At 45.8% G+C, this 22,284-nt stretch overlaps 3 protein-coding genes across 3 annotated transcripts; 1 reads left to right on the top strand and 2 right to left on the bottom strand.

Annotated features, from left to right (window-relative positions):
- Positions 1 to 101: 101 nt before the first annotated feature.
- LOC134195414 (uncharacterized) lies at positions 102 to 4,108 on the top strand. Its single transcript, XM_062664437.1, has 8 exons — positions 102 to 802; positions 858 to 1,218; positions 1,298 to 1,566; positions 1,631 to 1,789; positions 1,859 to 1,899; positions 1,956 to 2,050; positions 2,113 to 3,247; positions 3,308 to 4,108. Exons 1-8 carry the CDS (start codon positions 558 to 560, stop codon positions 3,784 to 3,786), a joined length of 2,784 nt encoding a protein of 927 aa, XP_062520421.1. The 5' UTR covers positions 102 to 557; the 3' UTR covers positions 3,787 to 4,108.
- Positions 4,109 to 6,318: 2,210 nt separating this feature from the next.
- On the bottom strand, positions 6,319 to 8,100 carry LOC134195724 (uncharacterized). The gene has a single exon (XM_062664802.1). The coding sequence runs from the start codon at positions 7,857 to 7,859 to the stop codon at positions 6,570 to 6,572; it is 1,290 nt and encodes a 429-aa protein (XP_062520786.1). The 5' UTR covers positions 7,860 to 8,100; the 3' UTR covers positions 6,319 to 6,569.
- A 1,637-nt stretch (positions 8,101 to 9,737) lies between these two features.
- LOC134195417 (uncharacterized) lies at positions 9,738 to 10,325 on the bottom strand. The gene is made up of 2 exons (XM_062664441.1): positions 10,125 to 10,325; positions 9,738 to 10,058 (listed from the first exon to the last, which is right to left on the bottom strand). The coding sequence occupies exons 1-2, from the start codon at positions 10,323 to 10,325 to the stop codon at positions 9,738 to 9,740; spliced, it is 522 nt and encodes a 173-aa protein (XP_062520425.1).
- Between the last annotated feature and the right edge of the window lie 11,959 nt (positions 10,326 to 22,284).

Below are 22,284 nucleotides of genomic sequence, written 5' to 3'. Positions count from 1 at the left end.
AAGATTGAGGGTATTACGGTGACTGCGAACTTGGAAACGCATAGTGGATATCAATGACCACTAGCAAAGCGCTGAACATCATCGTCACGGACCGTTTGCTAGACCACAGAAACTTTCCAAAAACTTAAACGTGTTATGGTCTCATAGACAAAGGTAGAGAAACATAAGAAAGAAGTGCAGACCAGGTTTCGTAATTTACTGTCATTACTGGGGTTTGAACTTCCAAACCATGGAGTGGTAGCCATTGTTAACATTATAATTATAATTACAGTATTAAAAACCACTACACTCAGCCGATTAGAGCTCTCTGTGTATAGAGCTCACTTATTTAGAAGAGACACCCACAAACTGTGTTTTGTCCCCCCTCCCATCTAGCAAATCCTGACTTGCCTGCACACAAATGCACAACATAGACAAGCAAACAACAGGTATCGATTGAAACTAGACAGTAACGTTATTTACGTACACAGAGCTGTCTGTAGTAATTCTTTTTTATGATTAACTGATGTCTCATTTGTATTAATTTGCATTAAAGACTAGATTCTTAGATATTGTACATGTTTAAGGTAAGTATCACTTTCAACATTGCCTGGCGTCGATCTAGTAGCAATGGACGGCCAAATGGCGTGCTGCATGGTTCGGCCACTGGGTGGCGTTGTCTTAGTAACAATTGTGGAAACCAACTCATACCAGACATGCAATACGAGCGTACTGCATTCAGTGTGGTAGATGACTGGTCTTTTGGAACAAGAACTATTGAACATACCTTTCCAATTAATTTGGGACCAAAGTTCTTCTTTGGGTAAACCTAAGATCTTGTTGTTCCATCATAACAGACTATAAGACATTTGTTATAGCATTGATCCTACTGGAACTGATCGGTGCTGTTGGTTGTCTACTCTTGAAAATGTTCCCGCTTTATCTGACCTTTCACAACGAGTGTACACTGAAATTAACCTAGAAGGTCGCCCTGATGACCCAACACGTATCAACACTAGCCCAAGCACCACAATGATTCCTGTTCTTCCTGCAAGAGCTGGATGTGAGCATCGCATCGTTATTCCTAACCGTGACGAAGACTCCGACGCTGTCAGATGTCGTTGGGCCAATGGTAAACAAACTTTACCTGATGATGGAAACGATGACGATGGTTTTGATGAATGTGGTGGTGTTTGTCACGATCTTGACAGACCGCCATTCAATGCACGACTAGATGAGGTATGTATGTTGTTAAACAATGTGCACATCAGTGCACATACTTGAATTTATTAGAATGTGTATATCTATATCCATACAGACAACTTGTGAGATAGTATGGACGCCACCCAATGAAGGACTCTATGCAGTTGCTGTTGTTCTTGAAGATCACATTGATGTGGGAGGCACAGCGACATATCTGAGTGAAGTTCCATTGCAGTTTCTAATTAAAGTTGTCGAAGCTAAACTGCCTTGTAACGAGAAGCCGGAGTTTGTTGGTACACTCCTTCAACCTCACTGCTTTGCTATATCTGAGGGTGACACGTTTACTTACAATGTTACAACTAGACACGTAAATCTAAATAACAAGTATGGTGGTATATGTATGATCTCTATCTAAGATATAGATTGATCTGTATGTGTTCTTTCTTAGCGTTGACTTCCTTGTTACAGCCAAGCCACAAGGCATGATTGAGTCGACATTTGATGATATTGGTGGAGGATTGAAACGGGCAACTTTCACTTGGACACCTGCATTAGACCAGTATGGAAAGCCATTCTTTCTCTGTTTCCTTGCAGTTGATGATCAAAAGTGAGTGTTTCAACTCGAGGTACACATACATCTATTTTGATTACCTAACAATTTGTATGTTAACGTTAGGGGTGCAAGCGATCAACACTGTATCACCATGCTTCCAGGATGTAAGATTTGATATCAAAGTGACAGTTAAATTCTTACTGACACTTCTATTTTGCAGTTGATCCTCCAGAGGTGCTACTTGCAACTCGATCACCAAATGGTGGAGTGTTTTCTCCAAGTTTAGGAACTGCGAGTATATCTTTCTCAAAACAAGTAATTCTATTTAATATATAGTTGTTTGATCTAGTTTATGTATGGTGTTGTCTTATTATTAGGTTCGCAGACCCAACACTCCTCGTTATATAACGATTCATAAGACAAGTGATGATAGTGTCGTAGAGATGATCGATACTTTAACTTCTACAGCTGTTTCTATCACTTCTGTGGGTAACATCCACACAGCAAGCTTTACATTGAGTGGGAATTATGTTGGGAATCAAGATCATTACGTAATTGTAGAACAGGGAGCTTTTGTGGGTGTTGACAATAACTGTCCAGGTGGTGGACCAGTTACAAGGAATGGTGTACTGAACAAGGGTGACTGGACCTTCACAACACCACCCTGCGTCAACGATGGTGATTGCCATTCTAATGCTCGATGCATTGGGGCTGCCTGTGTATGCAATCTAGGATTCACTGGAAATGGACTAACTACGTGCAACGACATTGATGAATGCACCATACATATTCATGACTGTCATGATTTTTCTCTTTGTGCTAACATCATTGGAAGCTTTACTTGTACTTGTAGGCCTGGATATACTAGAAATGGTCACGCTTGTGTCCCTAAATATAAATGTCTTTTGAATACTGATGACTGCAGTGACAATGCTGATTGCTCCGAGACAATCGAATCTTTTACTTGTACTTGTAGACTTGGATTCAGGGGAAATGGTCGAAACTGTGTTGACATCGACGAGTGCACCGAAAACACTGACAATTGTCATGCTAATGCATTCTGTACTAATACACTTGGATCGTTTATATGCACTTGCAATTCTGGATATACTGGAGATGGTATATCTTGTACAGACATTGATGAATGCGCCAATCTAAGTCTAAATAATTGCCATAGCACTGCTCTATGTTTGAATTTGGATGGTTCTTTTCAATGTATCTGTCCAACGGGATTTACTGGAGATCCAATCAATGGACCATGTGTGGGATGTACAGATGACAGTCATTGTCACCCCAGCGGTATTTGTCGAGTTGTTACTGGTATCATACGAGACTGCTTTTGTAGAATTGGCTTCACTGGTGATGGCAACAATGATTGTTACGACATAAATGAGTGTGTTGATCCCAGTACAAATAACTGTCACAAACGTGCTAATTGTATAAACTTGGAGGGTTCATTTCGATGCGAATGTACAGCAAATTTCAGTGGTGATGGAGTTAATTCATGTGTTGGTAAGATTATTATGTACTCTTTTACAGTAGAGTGAGTGACAATGCTATTTTACATTTTAGATGTGAGTGACTGTACCAAGAACTGGCCTGTGCAGAGAGACCGCTGGATGAATAATGAAGGTGACTGGAGGGACACAACTAAGAATTGTGAAAGCCTCGGAAATAATCTGCCCAATCCTGTTGTAAGTGCGAATGATCCTCCTATCAAGCAGTGGGAAGATATCGTCAGTACATATATCTATGAAGTGAATGCATGGCTAGAGGATGCTTCGAGCTTGAATCTTGACGGCATTCCTCCATCTGTCAATTTCGACCAGACTGATCCAGAAGAACTTTGGAACACACTGAAAGAATTTGTATATCGTATGATTGACCTGTGGTATGAACAAATTGGCAAACCCAATGGTCTGCCTAAGCCTCTGCCACTTGGTCGGTGTGACGACATGCAAGTGCAGGATTGGTTTCGATCTAGGGCTGCCAGCAACCAAGCCGAAGCAGATTTCAAATCTGCTTTTGGAGATCGATGTGATGCTCGCTAAAATCATATGCATCGCAACCCCGGACTTGTCTTTTATCTGCTGTAGTTTGTTTTGAATGGTGTGTCCGGGGCTGAATAATTTTGAATGTTTTTGCTAGACTTGTCCTATTATGATTGTGTCAAGAGTGACGAAAATAATTGGTCGTTTTCCTTTACTTACTATATGAATTAACTCCTAAGTCTCGATCGGTCGTTTCATGTAATTGCTATTTTCAGTTGGTTGGCATGTCTAAACTTACCTAGTATAATAATATTCAGTTACAAATGCCATACTGTGTACAGTAAGACCTCACAAAATACTCAGTATCTGTCCTCTTCCCTTGAACTGTCATGTCAGTCAACATAGTCCTTCCTATATGGCTATTGCTAATATAGCTTGCTTGAACAAGAAAGCCTGTATAATGGTAATTAAGACGCATTGATGACTCTACCATATCGATAGTCAGATCTAAGAGAACAGCAATCTTCTAGTAATAGAGAGATTCTTAACCAGAATATTAATGTGTCTCCATATTTGGTAGATCAAGTGAATAAAAACAGCATATGATAGCTATAACACCAATGGTCAACTTCCAGTGTTGTAACGCTGGCACCAGCATAGCAGCCCAGTCCATGGTGTGAATTCTCGTAATACAATTCTCTATGGATGCTCAGCGAATGCTTGATAGGTGTTTCAATGCATTTTCAAAAACATGTCAACAATTTAACCACCACAGCCTACCTTTATGTTCTAAGCAAAGCTGTTCTTTAAATAGAACAGACTTGTAGACTGGTAAAGTTGAGTAGGTTTTATAGAAATCCCAACTCAACATGTCAAGGTCGAGTCTGCTATTTTTCACTAATTCAAACTCTTGGCGAAGAGTTTTTGTGTGTGTGTATGTGTGTGTGTGTGAGTGTGTGTGTGTGTGTGTGTGTGTGTGTGTGTGTGTGTGTGTGTGTGTGTGTGTGTGTGTGTGTGTGTGTGTATATAAGAGTTTGGCAGTTTACACAGTCACAGCTGTATACAACATGCACAAATTAAATTGCAAAAAAATTGCAACAGCCAAAACTACATTAAGGCATGATGTAAAGCTAATCGGCAAGAGGGAGTTGATTTTTACTCTAGAGCCCAACCTGTTTTGAAAAATTGACTCTCACCAGTCGACGATTTGCACTACTTACGGTTTAGGTATACACGATTAAATAAGTAATATATTTGTAGATAGTTTATTCGCTTTGTTAGTAGACAGGATCGTTTGCCTTAGGCTATATAATCAAAATTGTACAATTCTGTATTGAGTCAATAAATAAGCACTGTACATTGGGCATCGAGGCCATTTCTACTGTGCGCACGCGTGTCACCATGTCTGATTCTTCGGTGTTGGATGTAGTTTTTGTGTGCTAACGCGCGCTATTTCCGCCTAGTTGCGCGCATTAGGCAGGACCACTTCAATTTTGTTTCCAACGCCCCTGACATTTTGGTTGTACGAATTGACAATTTAAAGGGGCACCTTTTGTTGTCCACCAACCCAACCGTAACAGCAAGGATGCTGTTCCTGCTCAAAGTTTGCACCACGAATTGTGAGTGCACGCCGAATTGATCGAGGTCGGCAGTGATAGGCTCGACCCAGTGTCTCTTCGCCGTCGTCATTCCCTGGATAGTCAATCCTAGAGCCTGGTTTTCACTAAATGCATTAAGTGCTTGCCATTAGTGAGATCTGTATCAGCGTGCACAACAGCGCGCAGTTCATCAGATTTTTATTGTTCCAATAAACGGCTCCAGGAGACAAAAATTTATGCAAGATGTAAACCAATCAGCCAACGATCGCGTGCGTTGTGTAAAGACAAGCACGCATTACACTTCAACACATGAACTGCGTCTTAGGCGTTTCTTGTCTAGACCATTGACATCGGATTCCAAAGCTCTTGGAGCGAAATTCATAGCGCAAGCGACGGGTAAGACGACCAGATCGTCTGACAAAATACAAAACTCACGTTCAAAGTCCGCACTGATTAACTCACAATCAATGGAAATCTAGAAGCAGAAAGCGATAGGAACGCTCTTCTGGCGATTTTTGAAGTGTTTTTGCGCCACACCTTGGCAGCCACAGGAAGGGCGGTTACCAGGCATGTGGCCAAGGCAGCTGGTACACGGAGCGCACTAATGGCAGCATTTAGTGACGACAGTGGGCGGTCTGAAACCATTCCCTAAGAGGATTGACTATTCAGAGAATGACTACGGCGGAAGACACTGGGGCGAGTCTACGACAGTGAAGGTGTCACGTCTTCTAGAGTCTTTTTGTGGAGGCGCAATTTCTTCCCCATCAAACTCACCATCTCGAATTTCACTAAAATGGCACACTGAATCTTCACCAAATTTGAAAAGCCTGTTTGTGACCTCGGACAGTATGCACGGAGCGATTCGCCTTTTACTGGGGATGTCGAACTAAGCAAAATGTTGTAACTATATCCGGGTTCTAGATGTGCCGTTGAGGCTGAAAAAAATTCGTGTTAATTTGCTAAACTTGGTCAAATCAACCACACATGAATTGTATTAATTATTTAACCCGACATGCTCCTTCGCCTATGAATGTGCGTTTACATTTTGGTGTGCTACGTAGTCTTCATTCATAGTTTCGTCGCCATTGGCTCGGTTGTTTGGCGTGATTGTTGTTACAGGCAGGCAGACAGACGGACAGACAGACAGACACACAGACAGATTTGTTTTATTGTCATCAAACGTCACTACTTACATCACTTGCTGCAGTACTAAAAGTTCTACTTTCCTACTGTTCTTCGTTTTAATTAATGAATAGAACTATGAATGGCTTTGTCCATCTCTAGCTTGTCTTGTCCATCCAAACAATTCAATGAAAGCCTAGATAGCTTTCTTAAAACAACTCTACTGTTACATTTCTGAATAATCACAGAAAATCTTCTTCTCCAATAGCTTCTAAACGCTGCTTCATTTTTCCTTCCCAGCATGTCTTTGGACTTCTTTGCAAGTTCATTTAAAAATTCCTCTGCTTTGGGTCCCCAACGACCAAAGTGTTCGAACACCAGAGGAGTAACAAAAGGCTTAGAACCATCTGGTAATGATTCTTTGCGATACTTTACTTCCTTCCTTGCCTCTCGTTTTGTTGCTGCATATCCACATGTCGTGGACGCTCCCTTGATGGTATCTTTGCTCCAGGGATGAGCCATAGCAACATCTATCTCTTTTGTTGTTCCTGAGTCTACGTCGTAAAATGTGATGTCTGGTCTATCTTCAGTGTGGATGTATCTGTGTCTTGGCTCAATCTGGTGGCATATGAGCAAATCGCTGAGACACTCGCTCCATCCAGAAACTAGGGTGTTGTGCGTCCAGACAGGACCTCCCCCATACTTACATGTAATCAAGTGATATCCTTCTCTGTCCAGCTCTGCTCCACACTCACATTTTACAAGGAGCTGACTGAATGGCAGACAGACACCCAACCTCAGACAAGACGCTAGACGAAATTCATTCTGCTTTAGTGCGTGCTTGTCTGAAGTGGGGACTGTTTCAAGCCATCCTCCCGCCCCTCGTCCTTGCAAGGATCTCATTCTTCCCGCGTCCTTTTCCTCAACTATTCTATTGGTAAATGTTGCTGCTTCCATGCAGGAAATGTCCGTTGATAAACGATGCTGTAGTTTCCTGGGGTTCTTGATCATCTCCTCTAGAGTGTGATATATAACTTCTTCTTCATCGTCCAAGTTTGACTTGGGAGGAAGATTAGACACTGCTTGATACAAGGTTGACCTTATGGTAGAGGAATCATTCTTAGGGCTGCTTTGATAGAGATTTTCTAAGTCCCGACACATTGATGGAAATCTGTTGGGGAGTTCTTTAAGTGAGTGTGCCCATGCTGCCAAAAATGCAGCAGGAGCTGTACCTCGAATTGACGTGAGCCCGAATCCACCGAATTTAATTTTCAGGGATGCTTGTTTCCACTTGGTGTCGTCCAACCGATCCAATCCTATGATGTCAGTGAAAGTCTTTCTGGTAAGGAGGTCATGGATACCCGCAGCTTCTGATACATCCCTGGGAGATACAGTCCTGGCAAGATGATTCATTTTTGGGACGTGGCAATGTCTGAGTAACAGAAGACTGCACTGAGGATCATCAAGATCTTTTAGCTTAGAGCAAAGTGAACTGCCATCCTGTGCTACCCTTGTACAACTTGATTGGATGTAACTAGGTGCGCCTATAGGCGTCCCCAACACATGGACTCCTACTCTTGTAATAGGAACTGTTGTAGCGAAGTGCTCTGGCGCATCTGGGTAATACAGCTTGCATTTCTCGTCTCGTATAGTCAGGCCAACATCTTTGAGGGAGCCTTTTACATCATCAAAGACTGAGATGGACAGACAGATACACCACCCTTGTTCCAGCTTGGATCTGCTAATGATTCTACCGTACCAGTGAATTAGAAGCCAATACAGTGGGCGTGTCCGCAAAATTGGCCATGCCTCGTAGAATCGTGAGCTTTAAGCCCGGTTCACAGTACGACGCTGGCACAGCGTCCTGCGAGTGTCCTGGACGCTGACAAGTGTTATACCTTGTAAGTTCGGGGTTCGACACAGTAGGCTCAGTACTCGACACAGTGTTATATTTGCAGCCCGAACTAGCCAACACTCAAGTAAGTCAATAGCAAGCTACGCACGCGTACTACGTACTACGTACTACACTATGTGCGTGTAGTTAGAGTCAGATGTCACTACACTACACTCCTTCCACCTTAGCTAAATCTACCTGTATCGCGCAGGTTTCTGTCGATTTTGACGTTGTGGGTATCTTCGCTCTTGGGATCCCAGTGTCTCTGGTGACGTTGTCATGGTTTCCTCTTCCACTGGTACTGGTACCACAGCGGTTGGACGGGTGGTTGTCACTGGAGTGTGTGCTCTCTGACTATCAACTTCAACAGGTATTCCCGCATCCGTAGGTCTTACGGGTACTGATTGGTCCCGCGTTGTGGCATCCGACGGTGTCAGCGTTGGTACTATCACGTCGTGCTCTGGACGACTCTCGATGAACTCGTCGGGTATACTCCGAGGATCTCGGTTTAGTAAATGTTCTACATGAACATATCGCGGCTGTCCGTAGACATCAACCAGATAGTTGACTGGCCCTAGCCTTTGTAGGATCGTCCCACATAACCACTTCCCACGTTCGTCACGTTTAGGTTTTAAGACACTGACGGTATCTCCCGGGCTCTTATTACGAACTTGCTCTGTCGCTAGATTGTAATGGTCTCGATGTTCCTCTCGAAGAGTCTTCCCTGACTCTGGCCTCAGAAACGAAAGTCTCGTCCCTAGCTCCTTCTTCATTAGTAACTCAGCGGGTGTTTTGCCTGTGGTGCAGTTTGGCGTAGTTCGATACTGCAAGAGAAAAATTGATAGTTGGTGACTAACTGTTCGAATTGACGGCTTGGTCTTCAAGCTTTTCTTAACTTCCTGCACTAGGCGTTCCACCTGTCCGTTTGAAGAGGGGTGATAGGATGGTGTAAGCTGGTGCTTAATTCTGTTCGCCTTCATAAAAAAATTCTTGAAACTGCTGTGACGTAAATTGTGGGCCGTTGTCTGTTACTAACCTCTCGGGTAACCCATGGCAGGCAAATGTTCTCCGGAATGCTTTGATGGTTTTTGTTGAGGTCCCATGAGTCCCCAACTCGTTCACTTCTGGCCACTTTGAGAACGCGTCAACGATCACTAAATATTGTTTTCCACTGACTTCCACAAAGTGCGCGTGTAGCCGGCTCCATGGTGCATCAGGGTAAATCCACCGGGTGGGAATGAGTTTGCACTGGTCTATGTCTGGTGTCTTGACATGTTTGACATGCCCTAACGGTATCTTCGATATCCTTGTCAAGACAAGGCCACCAGACAAACCCTCTTGCTATGGCCTTCATGCGGCTAGCTCTAACGTGGTCTTCATGGAGCTCGTTCAGTACCTTATTCCGCAATGTGTGGAATAATAACTCGACTACCCCACAATAGACAGTCTTCAACGATAGTCAACTGGTCGGCTCTATGCTGATACGGCTGTAATTCGGTCTCACCGTGTTTCGGCCATCCCCTAAGTGCATGTTCATACACTCGTTTCAGTACAGGGTCCTTCTTGGTCTCCCTGGCAGCGTCTTGCGCTGTTACGGGTAACATCTCACAATAATCAATTCGGTACGACTGTTCATCGTGGTCAATCACATTTACAGCTATCGGCAAGCGGGGCAACATGTCCGCTTCTGCATTTGTAACTCCTGGCACGTATTGGAGCTGATAGTTGTACGAACTTAATATCAACGTTCAACGCTGGAGTCGGGCTGCAGCAAGCGATGGTACTCCTTCCTTGGGTCCGAATATCTTGACCAACGGGCGGTGATCAGTTACTAACGTAAATGATCTACCAACTAAGTACTTGTGAAAATAGCGGAGGTCAAATATGAGGGCTAAACCTTCACGATCAATCTGGGCATAATTCTGCTCAGTTGGTGACAGTGTTCGAGAGGCGCAAGCGACAGGTTGCTCACTTCCGTCGTCCATTACGTGTGAAGCTCCGACACCGTAAGGTGATGCGCCACACTTCACTTTTACACGTTTCTCTAGGTCGTAGTGAGTAAGAAAACCTGAATTCTACAGTTTCTTCTTTGGTGCTTTGAAAGCCCTTCGTTGTTCCACTTGCCATGTCCACTGCCGATTCTTCTTCAGTAAGTCATGCAGTGGCTGTAAAATCGTCGAGAGATTGGGCAAAAATCTGTTATAATAGTTGAGAAGACCAAGGTAGGCCTTCAGCTGGGTCACATTCGACGGTTCCGGTGCTTCGCGTATTGCTGTCAGTTTGCTTTCGGACAGTCTCAGTCCTTGGCTGTCAATGACGTGCCCTAAGTACTGTACTTGTGTCTGGCGAAATTCGCACTTCTCTGTTTTGAGTCGCAGACCGAGGTGTCTCAATCTTCCCAGAACCATACGTAGACGGTCATCGTGCTCTGCTGCTGTTTTCCCCACGATCAAAAACAGCCTACTCCGGAAATTCCGGTTAAGATTCCGTCCATTGCACGTTGTAATATAGCTGGCGCGGAACTGATTCCGAATGGCATACGAGTATGCAAAGAGGCCTTTTGACGTATTTATAGTCAAGTACTTTGGGCTCTGAGGTGATACTTTCATTTGTAAGTAATCCTGTTTCATGTCTAGCTTTGAGAGGTATGTACCCCCAGCTAACGTGGCAAATAGGTCCTGTGGATTTGGTAACGGGTATGTATTCATCTCCAAATACGGGTTGACTGTCACTTTGTAGTCACCGCAGATCCTTAGAGATCCCTCTCCCCGTCTTACAACGACTATAGATGCTGCCCAATAACTCTGATCTACCGGTTTCAATATTCCTTCATTCTGAAGTCTGCCCAATTCCTCCTCGACCTTCTTCTGTAAAGCGTATGGCACGAGTCTTGGTCTGTGAAATCGAGGAATTGCACCCTTCTGTAGCGTGATGTTCGCTTGATATCCGCGTAATGTTCCCATGTCTGATTGGAATAACTCACCAAATTCAGAAATCGCGTCAGGTGGGTTGTCTTGCAACATAAACAGAGACTGCCAGTCTAATTTTATTGACTGGAGCCAATTCCGTCCCAATACTGGGGGCTTTGAAGGTGCACGAGCGACCAACATTCGCCCCATTGTGTATTGATCACCGTATCGAACTGGCACGGTTGCCTCGCCCACTGCGCGTAACGGTTGACCACTGTATGATTGCACTGCAATCTTACTTTTCTGTAACTGTACATGCTTCAAGTACTTACTGTAAACATGGTGCGGTAGCACGGTCACAGATGCTCCAGTATCCACATCTAACTCTAGGTCACGCCCCGCCACTTCTAATGTTACTTTAGGACCGCCCTTAGTATCCGACAACGTGTGAATAGTACTCACCACCGCTTCTTCGATGTGGTGCGTTCTTTGTCCGCCTTTCGCATGCCTTGGGAGCGTTTCCTTTTCGTTTTGCTTTTTCTTGCGACATGCCTTTGCGATGTGGCCTTTAACGTTGCAAAACCTGCACGTATACGTTCGGAATCTGCACTTGTCAGAATTGTGACCTCGCCCATCGCATTCCTGACATTCCTTCTCTGTTGCGGTCGTTCGTTGTGATTGGCTACTGCTGCTTTTGAGACTAAACATCGTCTCCTTTTGACCCCGTGGTGTCTCACCACGTAATGACTGCGTCTCACGTCTTGCAGATTCGTAAGCCTGAGCCATCGAAATTGCTTTATCGAGTCCCAGCTCGGACTCGGCCACATTTTCTGTTGCGCCGCTTCGAAGTAAAGCCCGCAGACAAACTGATCTCTCAGGTCTGTATCGAGATTGTCCCGGAAGTCGCATTTCTTTGACAAGCGTCGTAGTTCCGCAAGGTAGGAGGCAACGTTTTCGCCTTCCTTCTGGACTCGCTTATAAAATCGGAATCTTTCTGCGATGACGATGGTCTTGGGTTCGCAGTGGTTCTTCATGAGTTCAGTTAGTTTATCAAGCGTCTTGTCCTGCGGCTTCCTCGGTCTCGTTAGGTTGCATAACAGCCTGTATGTCGTTGCAACAACCGTAGTTAAGAATATTGCCCGCTGCTTGTCGTTGTCAGCTACGTCATTTGCGGTGCAATACAAATTAAATCGGTCGACATATTCGTCTACGATGTCTGTTCCAGCTTGAAGCTCAGTCAGTTTTCCTAGGACTCTTGACTGCGCCATATCCTCGTCGCCAATATTATACCTTGTAAGTTCGGGGTTCGACACAGTAGGCTCAGTACTCGACACAGTGTTATATTTGCAGCCCTAACTAGCCAACACTCAAGTAAGTCAATAACAAGCTACGCACGCGTACTACGTACTACTCTATGTGCACATAGTTAGTGTCAGATGTCACTACACTACAACAAGGACGCTCACACGAGCGTCAGCGAAGTCGCTGGCGCTGGACCATTCACAGTATTGCGTCTGACGAGCGTCCATTGCAAAAGAGAACACACTGCGACAGTGGTCTGGCGCTGCAAAGTAACCACGTGTGTGCAATGAATCGCGACAGACATGGACGACGACGTTTTGCTTTTATTGCACTGCTGCGCCGTAGTCTCGATCAAGCGTTCTCTTTCATTCTTATTTTATGTTTTAGGTTGCCCCTAGGAGGGAACTACACCAGATGTGGTGTTTTAAAATAAATTATTATTATGTGCCGTTATGCCCCTCCATAATGGGCAAGTGGGGTCCTTACCTCCATCTGGGCGCTTACCAACCCGGCAGGTGAGCCCAGCGGGGTACATGTTTTCGTGTAGTCCATACGGCGATCAATGACTAGCCAATTCGATATAGATTGCAGGCATTACGGTGACCGCGTACTCGATACAGCACGCCTAGTGGATATCAACGACCACCAGGAAAGCACTGAACGTCATCGTCAACGGACCGTTCGCCAGACCACAGAAACTCCCCAACGACTGAAACGAGTCATAGTCTCATGGATAAAGCTAGAGAAACATGAGAAAGAAAGACAGGCAAGTTTCATAATTTACTGTCGTCACTGGGGTTTGAACCCCCAAACCATGGAGTGGTAGCCATTGTCGCTAACCACTAAGCCACGGCGGTGACATTATTATTATGTGTGTCGTGCTCAAGCAGATCAGTCTGGTTTGTAAAGTCTATTACAAGTACCGGAAGCAAACCCTGCTTCAGAAGTACTTAGACCATCACGGCTGTCTAGAAAGAAGACATGACTTTACGAAGGATCCAAGTAGATTCCAGAAGCGCTGTTTTCTGTAAGTGCTGCAGGTTGTGATGACCTGGAATAATGTCCAGCCACCGTGCAATACCTGCGTGCACTGTGCCCAAAGCTCCCAAGACCAACGGAACCACCAGTGTTCGACAATGCCACATGCGGCTTATCTCCACTCGCAAGTCGCTGTACTTTGTCAACTTCTCTGCATGTTTCTTGCCAATGTTGCCATCAGCAGGACAGCTGATATCAATAAGAAGACAAGTGTTTGTCTTCCTATTTCTGAAACAGATGTCTGGACGATTGGCTTTGATCTTCCTGGCAGTGGGGATGCTGGTATCCCACATCATAGTAATGTCATCCGTCTCCACAAGCCTATCAGGATGATGCCGGTACCATCTGCTCTCCACTGGAACCCCAAAATGGCGACAAACTCCCAGTGAATGATGGATGCCACCTGATTGTGTCGATCAGTGTAGTCCGTCGGTGCCAAAGCACTACAGCCTGCCACAATGTGGTCGACTGTTTCCAGGCCTACACTGCACATGCGGCAAGTAGTACTGACATCACGATGTAGAATCTTGCGTTCATAGTACCAAGTCCGAAGAGCTTGATCTTGAGCAGCAACAACCAGTCCCTCAGTTGCAGCAGGAAGATTCGCTGCCTTTAGCCATCCGTAGGTCTCTTTCATGTCCACAGGCGGTTGCTCAGTGAGACGACGATACTGCCCGTGCGTAGGCTTCCCGCTCCAGGACCGCACACGAAGAGAACTGCAACACGTACGTTAATGTCTCGCATCTGTTTCAGGTGCTTGCTCGAAGCCACCTTCAACCGAGATGGATGCATTCCTGTGCAAGCTCTGCGACTTGTCGTCCGAAGCAAGACTCCTTCGCAGCTGTGCAGTAAACCGACAAGCCATGTGCTTGATCGAGTGTGAAGATTTTCCAGAGTCACACTCCCGTATCATCTGCATGAAAGGATCAGAACTGTCAGCAAGGTAACAGTTCAGCCTCACAATGCAAGATTGATATGTCGACTCAATCTGTTGTAACCCCCTCCCCCATCACTGCAAGGAGCGTACAGTCGGTCAACGTCTGCAGCACGATGGTGGACACCGTGCATAGAGAGGAGCTTTCTGGTCCGTCGATCGAGCTGCTGCAGGTCAGTGCACTCCCAATGAATGACGCCAAAACCGTAAGTGAGAACCGGTAGTGCAAACCCATTGATGGCTAGAATCTTGTTCCGACCATACAACTCAGTCCGGAGAACGACCTTTACTCTGCGGAAGTACTCACGACGGAGTCTCTCCCCCGCATCATGCTGTGCTGAATATCGTTACTCTCATCTACACCCAAGTACTTGTAGACTTGACCCGGTTCCAGACACTTGATGGTGTCCGTTTTTCCTACCGTCACTCCAGAGTTGTGTCCAGATAGCCTGCCGTTGACAAAGTGTGCAACAGCACATTTGTCCAGACCAAACTTCATCTGGATGTCATCAGAGAAGGTACGAACCGTGTGCAACAACCTATCCAACTGATCAGAGTTTCTGCCATACAACTTCAGATCATCCATGTAAAGTAGATGACTGATAAGCTGACGTTTGGCAGTCTCACCATGCCCAGTGGTTATCCGGTAGCCGTAACCGGTTTTGTTCAGTCCCTTGCTCAGAGGATTGAGAGCCATACAGAAGAAAAGTGGAGAAAGTGAGTCACCTTGGAAAATACCCCTCCTGATCTGCATAAGCCTTGTCTTGATAGTACTATTCCCGCAAGAAAGCACCATCGATGTCCTCCAACTTTTCATCACACGTGACAGGAACCCGCACAAGACTAGACTGATCTTATGCAGCTGAAGGCATTGGAGCAACCAACTGTGTGGCACGCTGTCATAGGCTTTCTGGTAGTCCACCCAAGCCATGCTCAAGCTCTTGTGCCTGGTCCTACAGTCTTCGGTAAGCAGCTTGTTGATCAACAGCTGATCCTTTGCACCAAAAGATTCCTGTCGACAACCCTTGTGCTCCGGAGCCATGAGGTTTCTCTGATCCAAATGCCCTGCAATCCTCTGCCTGATGACTGAGGTGAGGGTCTTATAGAAGACAGACAGACACGTGATAGGCCGGTAATTTTTGGCCTGGTCAGTCTTGTCATTCTTAGGAATCAGAGTAGTTATTCTTTGAGACAACCAGTCGGGTACAGAGTCTGGATTCTGAACCAGCAGGTTGTAGTTACGAGTCAGATTAGTGTGAATACACGTGATACGCTTGACCCAGAAACCATAAACCTTGTCTGGACCAGGAGACTTCCAGTTCCCCATCCTTTTGAGACACGATGTGACCTCATTGTCTGAGATGGGTAACCACTGCTGCTCATCTTTCCGGTGCGTCTCGCCATCGGTTTGACGTCTCAGCCAGAAGGCAGACTCATTGTGATGTACCTCAGTTTCTAGGATACCACCCCAATACTGTTCGATCTCAGACTCGGATGGCGTGGAAGTGACCTGGATAGTCTGCTTATCCAGCTCTCTGTAAAACCGTCCAGCATCTCGTTGAAACAAACCATTCTGGCGAAGTCTCTTACGATTCTTCTCTAGCCTCCTGGTCCGCTCGACCTTGGACTTAAGTTTCATTTTCAATCGATTGATGGAGACCTCACAACTCTCCGAACAGGAAATGCCCAACTGATGCCGAAGACGTCGGAGTTCATGTAACACACGAATGCCCGATGAACCCTTTCTAACCTTCAGCAACAGTGAGATCGCACGTCGAAGTGTGAGAATCTCCATATCCAGCCTTCGTCTCCATGTCGGTGTTTGAGAATTGGTTGACTTCGTCGTCTTTAAGCCCCGCCTTTTGGACACTAGCAAAGCAGCAGAGTATACCAGGTAACTGATTTCACTCATATCTGGTTCATCCTTCAACGAACTGATGATCGTGTTAAGATCACCAATAAGCTTCAGGGTTCCACTGTTCACAAAGATCCTTGGAAGGCATTGTCTCTCACAGATAGCAACTTGCCTGACTTTCTGCAACTCCTCAAGAAACTCTCGACGAAGTACAGGGTCCACAGCAGCATCACAATCAAGCGAAAGACCATCCTCCGTTTGGCAGCAGTCTGGACTGAGTTGAGATGAAGAAGTTTCCATCCTTTCTAGCCGAGAAGCTATACTAGGATGTGTAGTCATCAGATCAGAGCTCACAGAGTCACAAGGGGATGGTGATTCCCCAACAGCACTGCACTGAACTGAATCCAAAGTGTCATCTACGGATAGGATATCACCACTATCTCTTGCAGATGAGCAGTCCTTAGAGAGAACAGTGACTGACTGAACAAGGGAGCCATCTTCCAAGTGATTAGCAAACTCATGATCCTCTTGCATCATTGACACGACAGGTTTTCCACCACATGCAGCAGGCGCCATCCTGACTGAAGCCATGCAAGGTGACACATTGTCAAGCAAAGGCGTGACAACTGATCTATCAGCTGATAGAGCAGAAACCACATCCAACGCCGACATCTGCACACCAAGACAAACACCAGTCGTAACAGATAACAAACCTGAGACGGGCTTTCCATCCTGTGCGGCCTCGCGTTTAATCTCCTCCAACTCTGATTCAGTCAGACTTCCAGAAGTTAAGAGATATCGCTTCTGGTCTGCCAAACGCTGCTCAGAGACGTCAGCCAGAGAAGGATTTCGTTCACACCACAGCTGATGCATGGGTTTTCTGAAAGCAGAGAACTTGCATGACAACTGCACGTAGTAATAACAAACATCACTTCCCTATTCATTTGTCGCGTCCATTTCCTTCGTCTTGTTGCATTGCCGTTCCTGTTAGCCGAAACACAAGATTCGCTAGGAACGGTGGGCATCACAGTTGTCTCGTCAGCGGGATTTGAAGCCAAATTCAAATCAGACGCCGCACGAGAGATAGTTCGACAGTCGCCCTACGCCCAGAACTATTCCTGGTCTTCCGAACAGGTCCAGTGATTCCAGATGCCGACTTTTCGAGCCCTGTTTTGGTTTCCCGACAAGGAACGCGCTCCTCAGCTAGCTCTGAGACGAGCGATACAGCTAGACGTCCATCTTCCATCAATATCCGGGTTATTTCTATGTGTCGTTATGCCCCTCCATAATGGGCAAGTGGGGTCTTTACCCCCATCTGGGCGCCCACCAACCCGGCAGGTGAGCCCAGCGGGGTACATGTTTCCATGTAGTCCATACGGCGATCAATGACTAGCCAATTCGATACAGATTGCAGGCATCACGGTGACCGCGTACTCGATACAGCACGCCTAGTGGATATCAACGACCACCAGGAAAGCACTGGACGTCATCGACAACGGACCGTTCGCCAGACCACAGAAACTCCCCAACGACTGAAACGAGTCATAGTCTCATGGATAAAGCTAGAGAAACATGAGAAAGAAAGACAGACAAGTTTCACAATTTACTGTCGTCACTGGGGTTTGAACCCCCAAACCATGGAGTGGTAGCCATTGTCGCTAACCACTAAGCCACGGCGGTGACATTAATTATGTCTCGGTGCAACCCTTCAGAGGGTGCAGAGGGGTCTTAACCCCCACTGGGCGCCCACCGACCCGGCAGGTAAGCACAGTGAGGTACATGCCTCTGTGCAGTCCACACGGCGATCAGACACAGCTCTTTCAAGCCATAGCTATAGTCACGGAGAGGCCAACTACAATACGGGGAATCCAGAATTCCCGGATCAAGTCCGTATAGTCAACATTGGCACAAACCTCGCCAGACCACAGAAGCTCCCCATACGAGTGAAACAAGTCTCATTCCTTCATAAAAGAACCAACAATGAAAGATAAAGAAGGACAAGTTTCATTATTACTGTACCGGCGTGGATTCAAACCCACGTAGTCAAGATAGAAAGCAACTGTCGCTAACCACTCGGCCACAGCGCCGGTATTATTATTATTATTATTATTATTATTATTATTATTATTATGTCCTTGTACTCCTTTGACTGAACTTGCCAAACGCAGGGAAAACCACGCACACACTTCCATCGACGAATCAATGATCGATGCCATGCGAACGAATAGAATATTCCGGATACGTTCAGTGACTGACTTTCGATTGGTTGAAACGGAGCACGTGACGTCATGGGACGCTTGGTCACTTCCGGCTAGGACGTCCGATTAGAAATGTTCTCTATTCCAGCGTCGTGGAAGCTCGCCCAGCGTCGTGGACTCTCGCCCATCGTCAGCTGACATGTTCACAGTGTTACGATGACGCTCGCTCATCGTCAGCGTCCAGGACGCTTGCACGACGCTCGTGCCAGCTTCGTCCTGTGAACTGGGCTTTAGTCTCCCATCTCTAAAGGTTTCGCTACGACTCTGAGCAGTGCTGTATGTTTGACGTAGCTTCATTCTGTATATACCGCTGAAGAAATTAAATATATTAGATTACAAAACTTTAGAGTCCCGGAGCTAATCTCGGTTATTTCCTAATCTCGGTCACTCGTTCTCTGCCAAATAGCTGCATCCAGACCTAGCTGCTACGCTAGCGTCATAGTCCTACTGAATAGCAACTAGGTAGAGCGGGTCCCTCTGGCATCCGTCATATAACGATGCTGCTGTAGAACCTGAATACTAATCGCACCTATTCTTGGTCATATCTCGTTGCCATCTCGTTTCTACAACTCCGTTTGAGACACAAGTCATCTCTGTCGATAGGCATATTATATGGCTTCCTTTTGGCAAATTGTTGTTTTTGTCTTGTCAACCTCTACTCTCGCAAACAACGAAGAAGACGGATTACTCACATGATATTATCTCGATTACCTGATCTCGAGTGATTTTCTCTCTTCAGACCCAGATCTGAGGCGTTCTTTTTGGCTAATGTTATATTCACCACAGCGCCGGTGCTTACCCCACGATTGAGTATGATCCACAGCAAAGTGTCTGCAACTGCAGAGAATCTTAGGAGCGGACCTTAAGCCAAAGTGCATGGCGCGGCGATATATACTATATACTTCTCCGTTCCAGCGGATTGCAACGAAATGTCTGTTCGAAGGATGGACCAGGATATGACGGTACGCGCTTTGAATATCGAGCTTTGCTAGCAAGATACCCGTCCCAGGAAACAGAATGTGCTGAGCCGCAACATCTCTACTATAGGACAGCGCACACGCGTCCCGGTCGATGCCCTCGTTGACGCTAGCCGACAGTGGAGAGGATATGTCGACAATGACGCGCCGCTAGCGGGGTTGGTGTGATTTTGGAATTATATTTAGTGGGCTGACTTTCGTGTGAACAAGCTGCGTTTGCATAGGGCCTGCAAGACGACTTGCTTTACGCTCTTGTACAACATAACTGTCAATCGCTTCAGCATTGGCTTTCGCTAACGACATGTTTCTACGCGACGATTTGCAGGATGTTTGGGCGTAGTCAAAGCCGATCCGAAAACCTTACGTCAAACCATCCAATATTTAGTCCCGGAAAAAACGCGTCTGGATGAGCAGCGAGCTCGCGAGACCAAGCTTTCCGCACTAACGGGTAGAACGAAAGATTCGAGCCCTCTGGATTGCGAGTGTCCACTGGACGGCAAGTTCTCAATGTTGACAGATTTTCATGTAACCGTACCTGCCGGCGAAAACGTTGCAAACAAAACGTTGCAAACGGCTGAGCTTTCTAGCAGGCACAACGACAAGATGTAAAGGAAACAGAACGGTCGCAACTAAAGACCACGTGCGCAATTTTCAGTGAATGTTAAACTCAACAAGGAACAGCTAATATACCCACATAGTGATAGCCTACATCCGTCACTGCTCAGCCGAGCGCGGCCTAGATAAGCGGCAGTATAAAAGCCTATAACCATCAACAAGCTGCCCGTTCGTTGACTGCGGAAACGTAAGCATGCTCAAGCACTTGACAACTTTACTTGTGACGCGTTTCCTCTGCAGGGAGATGGTGCGACTTTAAACTTGGTGCCTGCGTTTGGAGCGTGTCGGGGCATGCATCGAGGCTATACCCGAACGGCAGCAGCGCAGGCAACCATGCCTGTTTGAGCATCCATTTCCGTTACAGGAACCCCAGTTGAACCTCCGACAAATAGGATTTTGCGAAACCGTTGAGCCGTTGACTTTGTTCCCTCGCGCCCAAAAGCGTCGTGACGAGAGTTGTTTCCGTCCTGCAGCTCGCTTGCTTTCTGCAGCAGGCAAAGTGCGCATGCCGCGGTGCTGTGGTTTGGCTTCAGACAACGTAGGCTGCGGTGGGCCAGTGACTGATCCATCGCCAGAATAGTCGATGCGTATAGCGCCGCGCGAAGTCGACGCCAGATGGTCGCTGGCGAGTGAGCAGCCAGTTGTCTGAAGCTCGTGTCGTAGAGTAACCATCATGTGCTCGAGTGGCATTGAGCTTCGTGCACAATCAGCCGCAGGTAAGCCATAAGATCGAGCGCACGACCTGGAGCTGCTCGCAGAACAGTAGCCGCGTAAACCGCAAAACACTGCACCTATGTGCCAAGCGAGGACATCTGCCGCAGGCGATGATAACCGGCCTCATTTGCTCTTGAAACCGATGACGCTTGTAGCCTTCGCAGAAGCTCCAGGTTGTTCTGTAGAAGTTCGGCTAAATCAACAGACTGTATTTGCTTTACGAGTTTTGCTGGAACCGAAGGAGTGCCCTCGCCTACCACTACCAGCCCGGAGGTGTTGGCCTTCTCGGTATTGATGACAGCCAACTTTCATGTACGTGCAATGTCATTGCATACATATATGTGCAGTGCATATAGTACATACATGTATGCTATTTTATACTGATGTGGTGGGCACATTACAGTGCACGGAACAAACCGTAGTCTATCTTTGAAAAGTACCAGGACAATTTCAAAGCGCAAAACATCAACGAAAACGATTGGTTGCCTTGACTTTATAGCTGTTATCGAATGTGAATACTCACGCTGGGTTACTTACTATGGCAAGATTTCACGACAAGGACTCCTTTAGGTGTTTCGACGTTCTCTTCACAACGTAACAACCTTCAGCTACAGTTACAAGAGTAAATTAGACGCTTGAACGCTACTATGTATGAAAAACTGGCGAACACGACGTAAAGAAGGGAAAAATTAGACGTATAGGACGCTAGAGCATATAATATGCTAGATATACAGTATATAGCTTCTATTGATCACATCTAGCTAATAACAGTAAATACTGTTTAGGTGCACAGCACGTAAACATCACGTCACGGGTACAACCGCAGGTAAAAGAACAGGTGACAATCACCCATTTCCGATCTCCGAAGCAGGTTAATAGAAATCTTAAAATTCCAGCCCTAGTGAATCATGCAACATGAAATTGATATTAGCATTGCAATACTGCCTGTTCTTTGAATGGTGGACATCAATTGTTTTCTGATTATGATGTTGAGTATGATGACCATAAACCAGCTTATCCTGAGCCACCTGCAACTTGAAGTTGATATGCAGCAGTTCCAATGACATCACAATTTATATTACTCACCAGGAGGATCAAGGTCTGACAGCAGCGCTGTTGGCAACTTGAATGAATGAATGAACAAAACTTTTTATTCAGGTTAAACTATTCAGTCTTAAAGACTGTCATAGTAACCTGATTGACAACTTAACACTTAAATTATAAATTTTAAGTACATAAATACAAATTTTAGATTATCAATAGGTAGATCCTCTTTATGTACAATTACTATTGAATGCAAGTTTTAAATATATATTCTTACCATTGCTCTTGAGCCATATGC

The sequence above is a fragment of the Corticium candelabrum genome, chromosome 20 (genome assembly GCF_963422355.1).
Source record: "Corticium candelabrum chromosome 20, ooCorCand1.1, whole genome shotgun sequence".
Taxonomy (NCBI): Eukaryota; Metazoa; Porifera; class Homoscleromorpha; order Homosclerophorida; family Plakinidae; genus Corticium; species Corticium candelabrum.
Note: the sequence above shows the minus strand (reverse complement) of the source record. Positions and strands in the feature narration are given on the sequence as shown.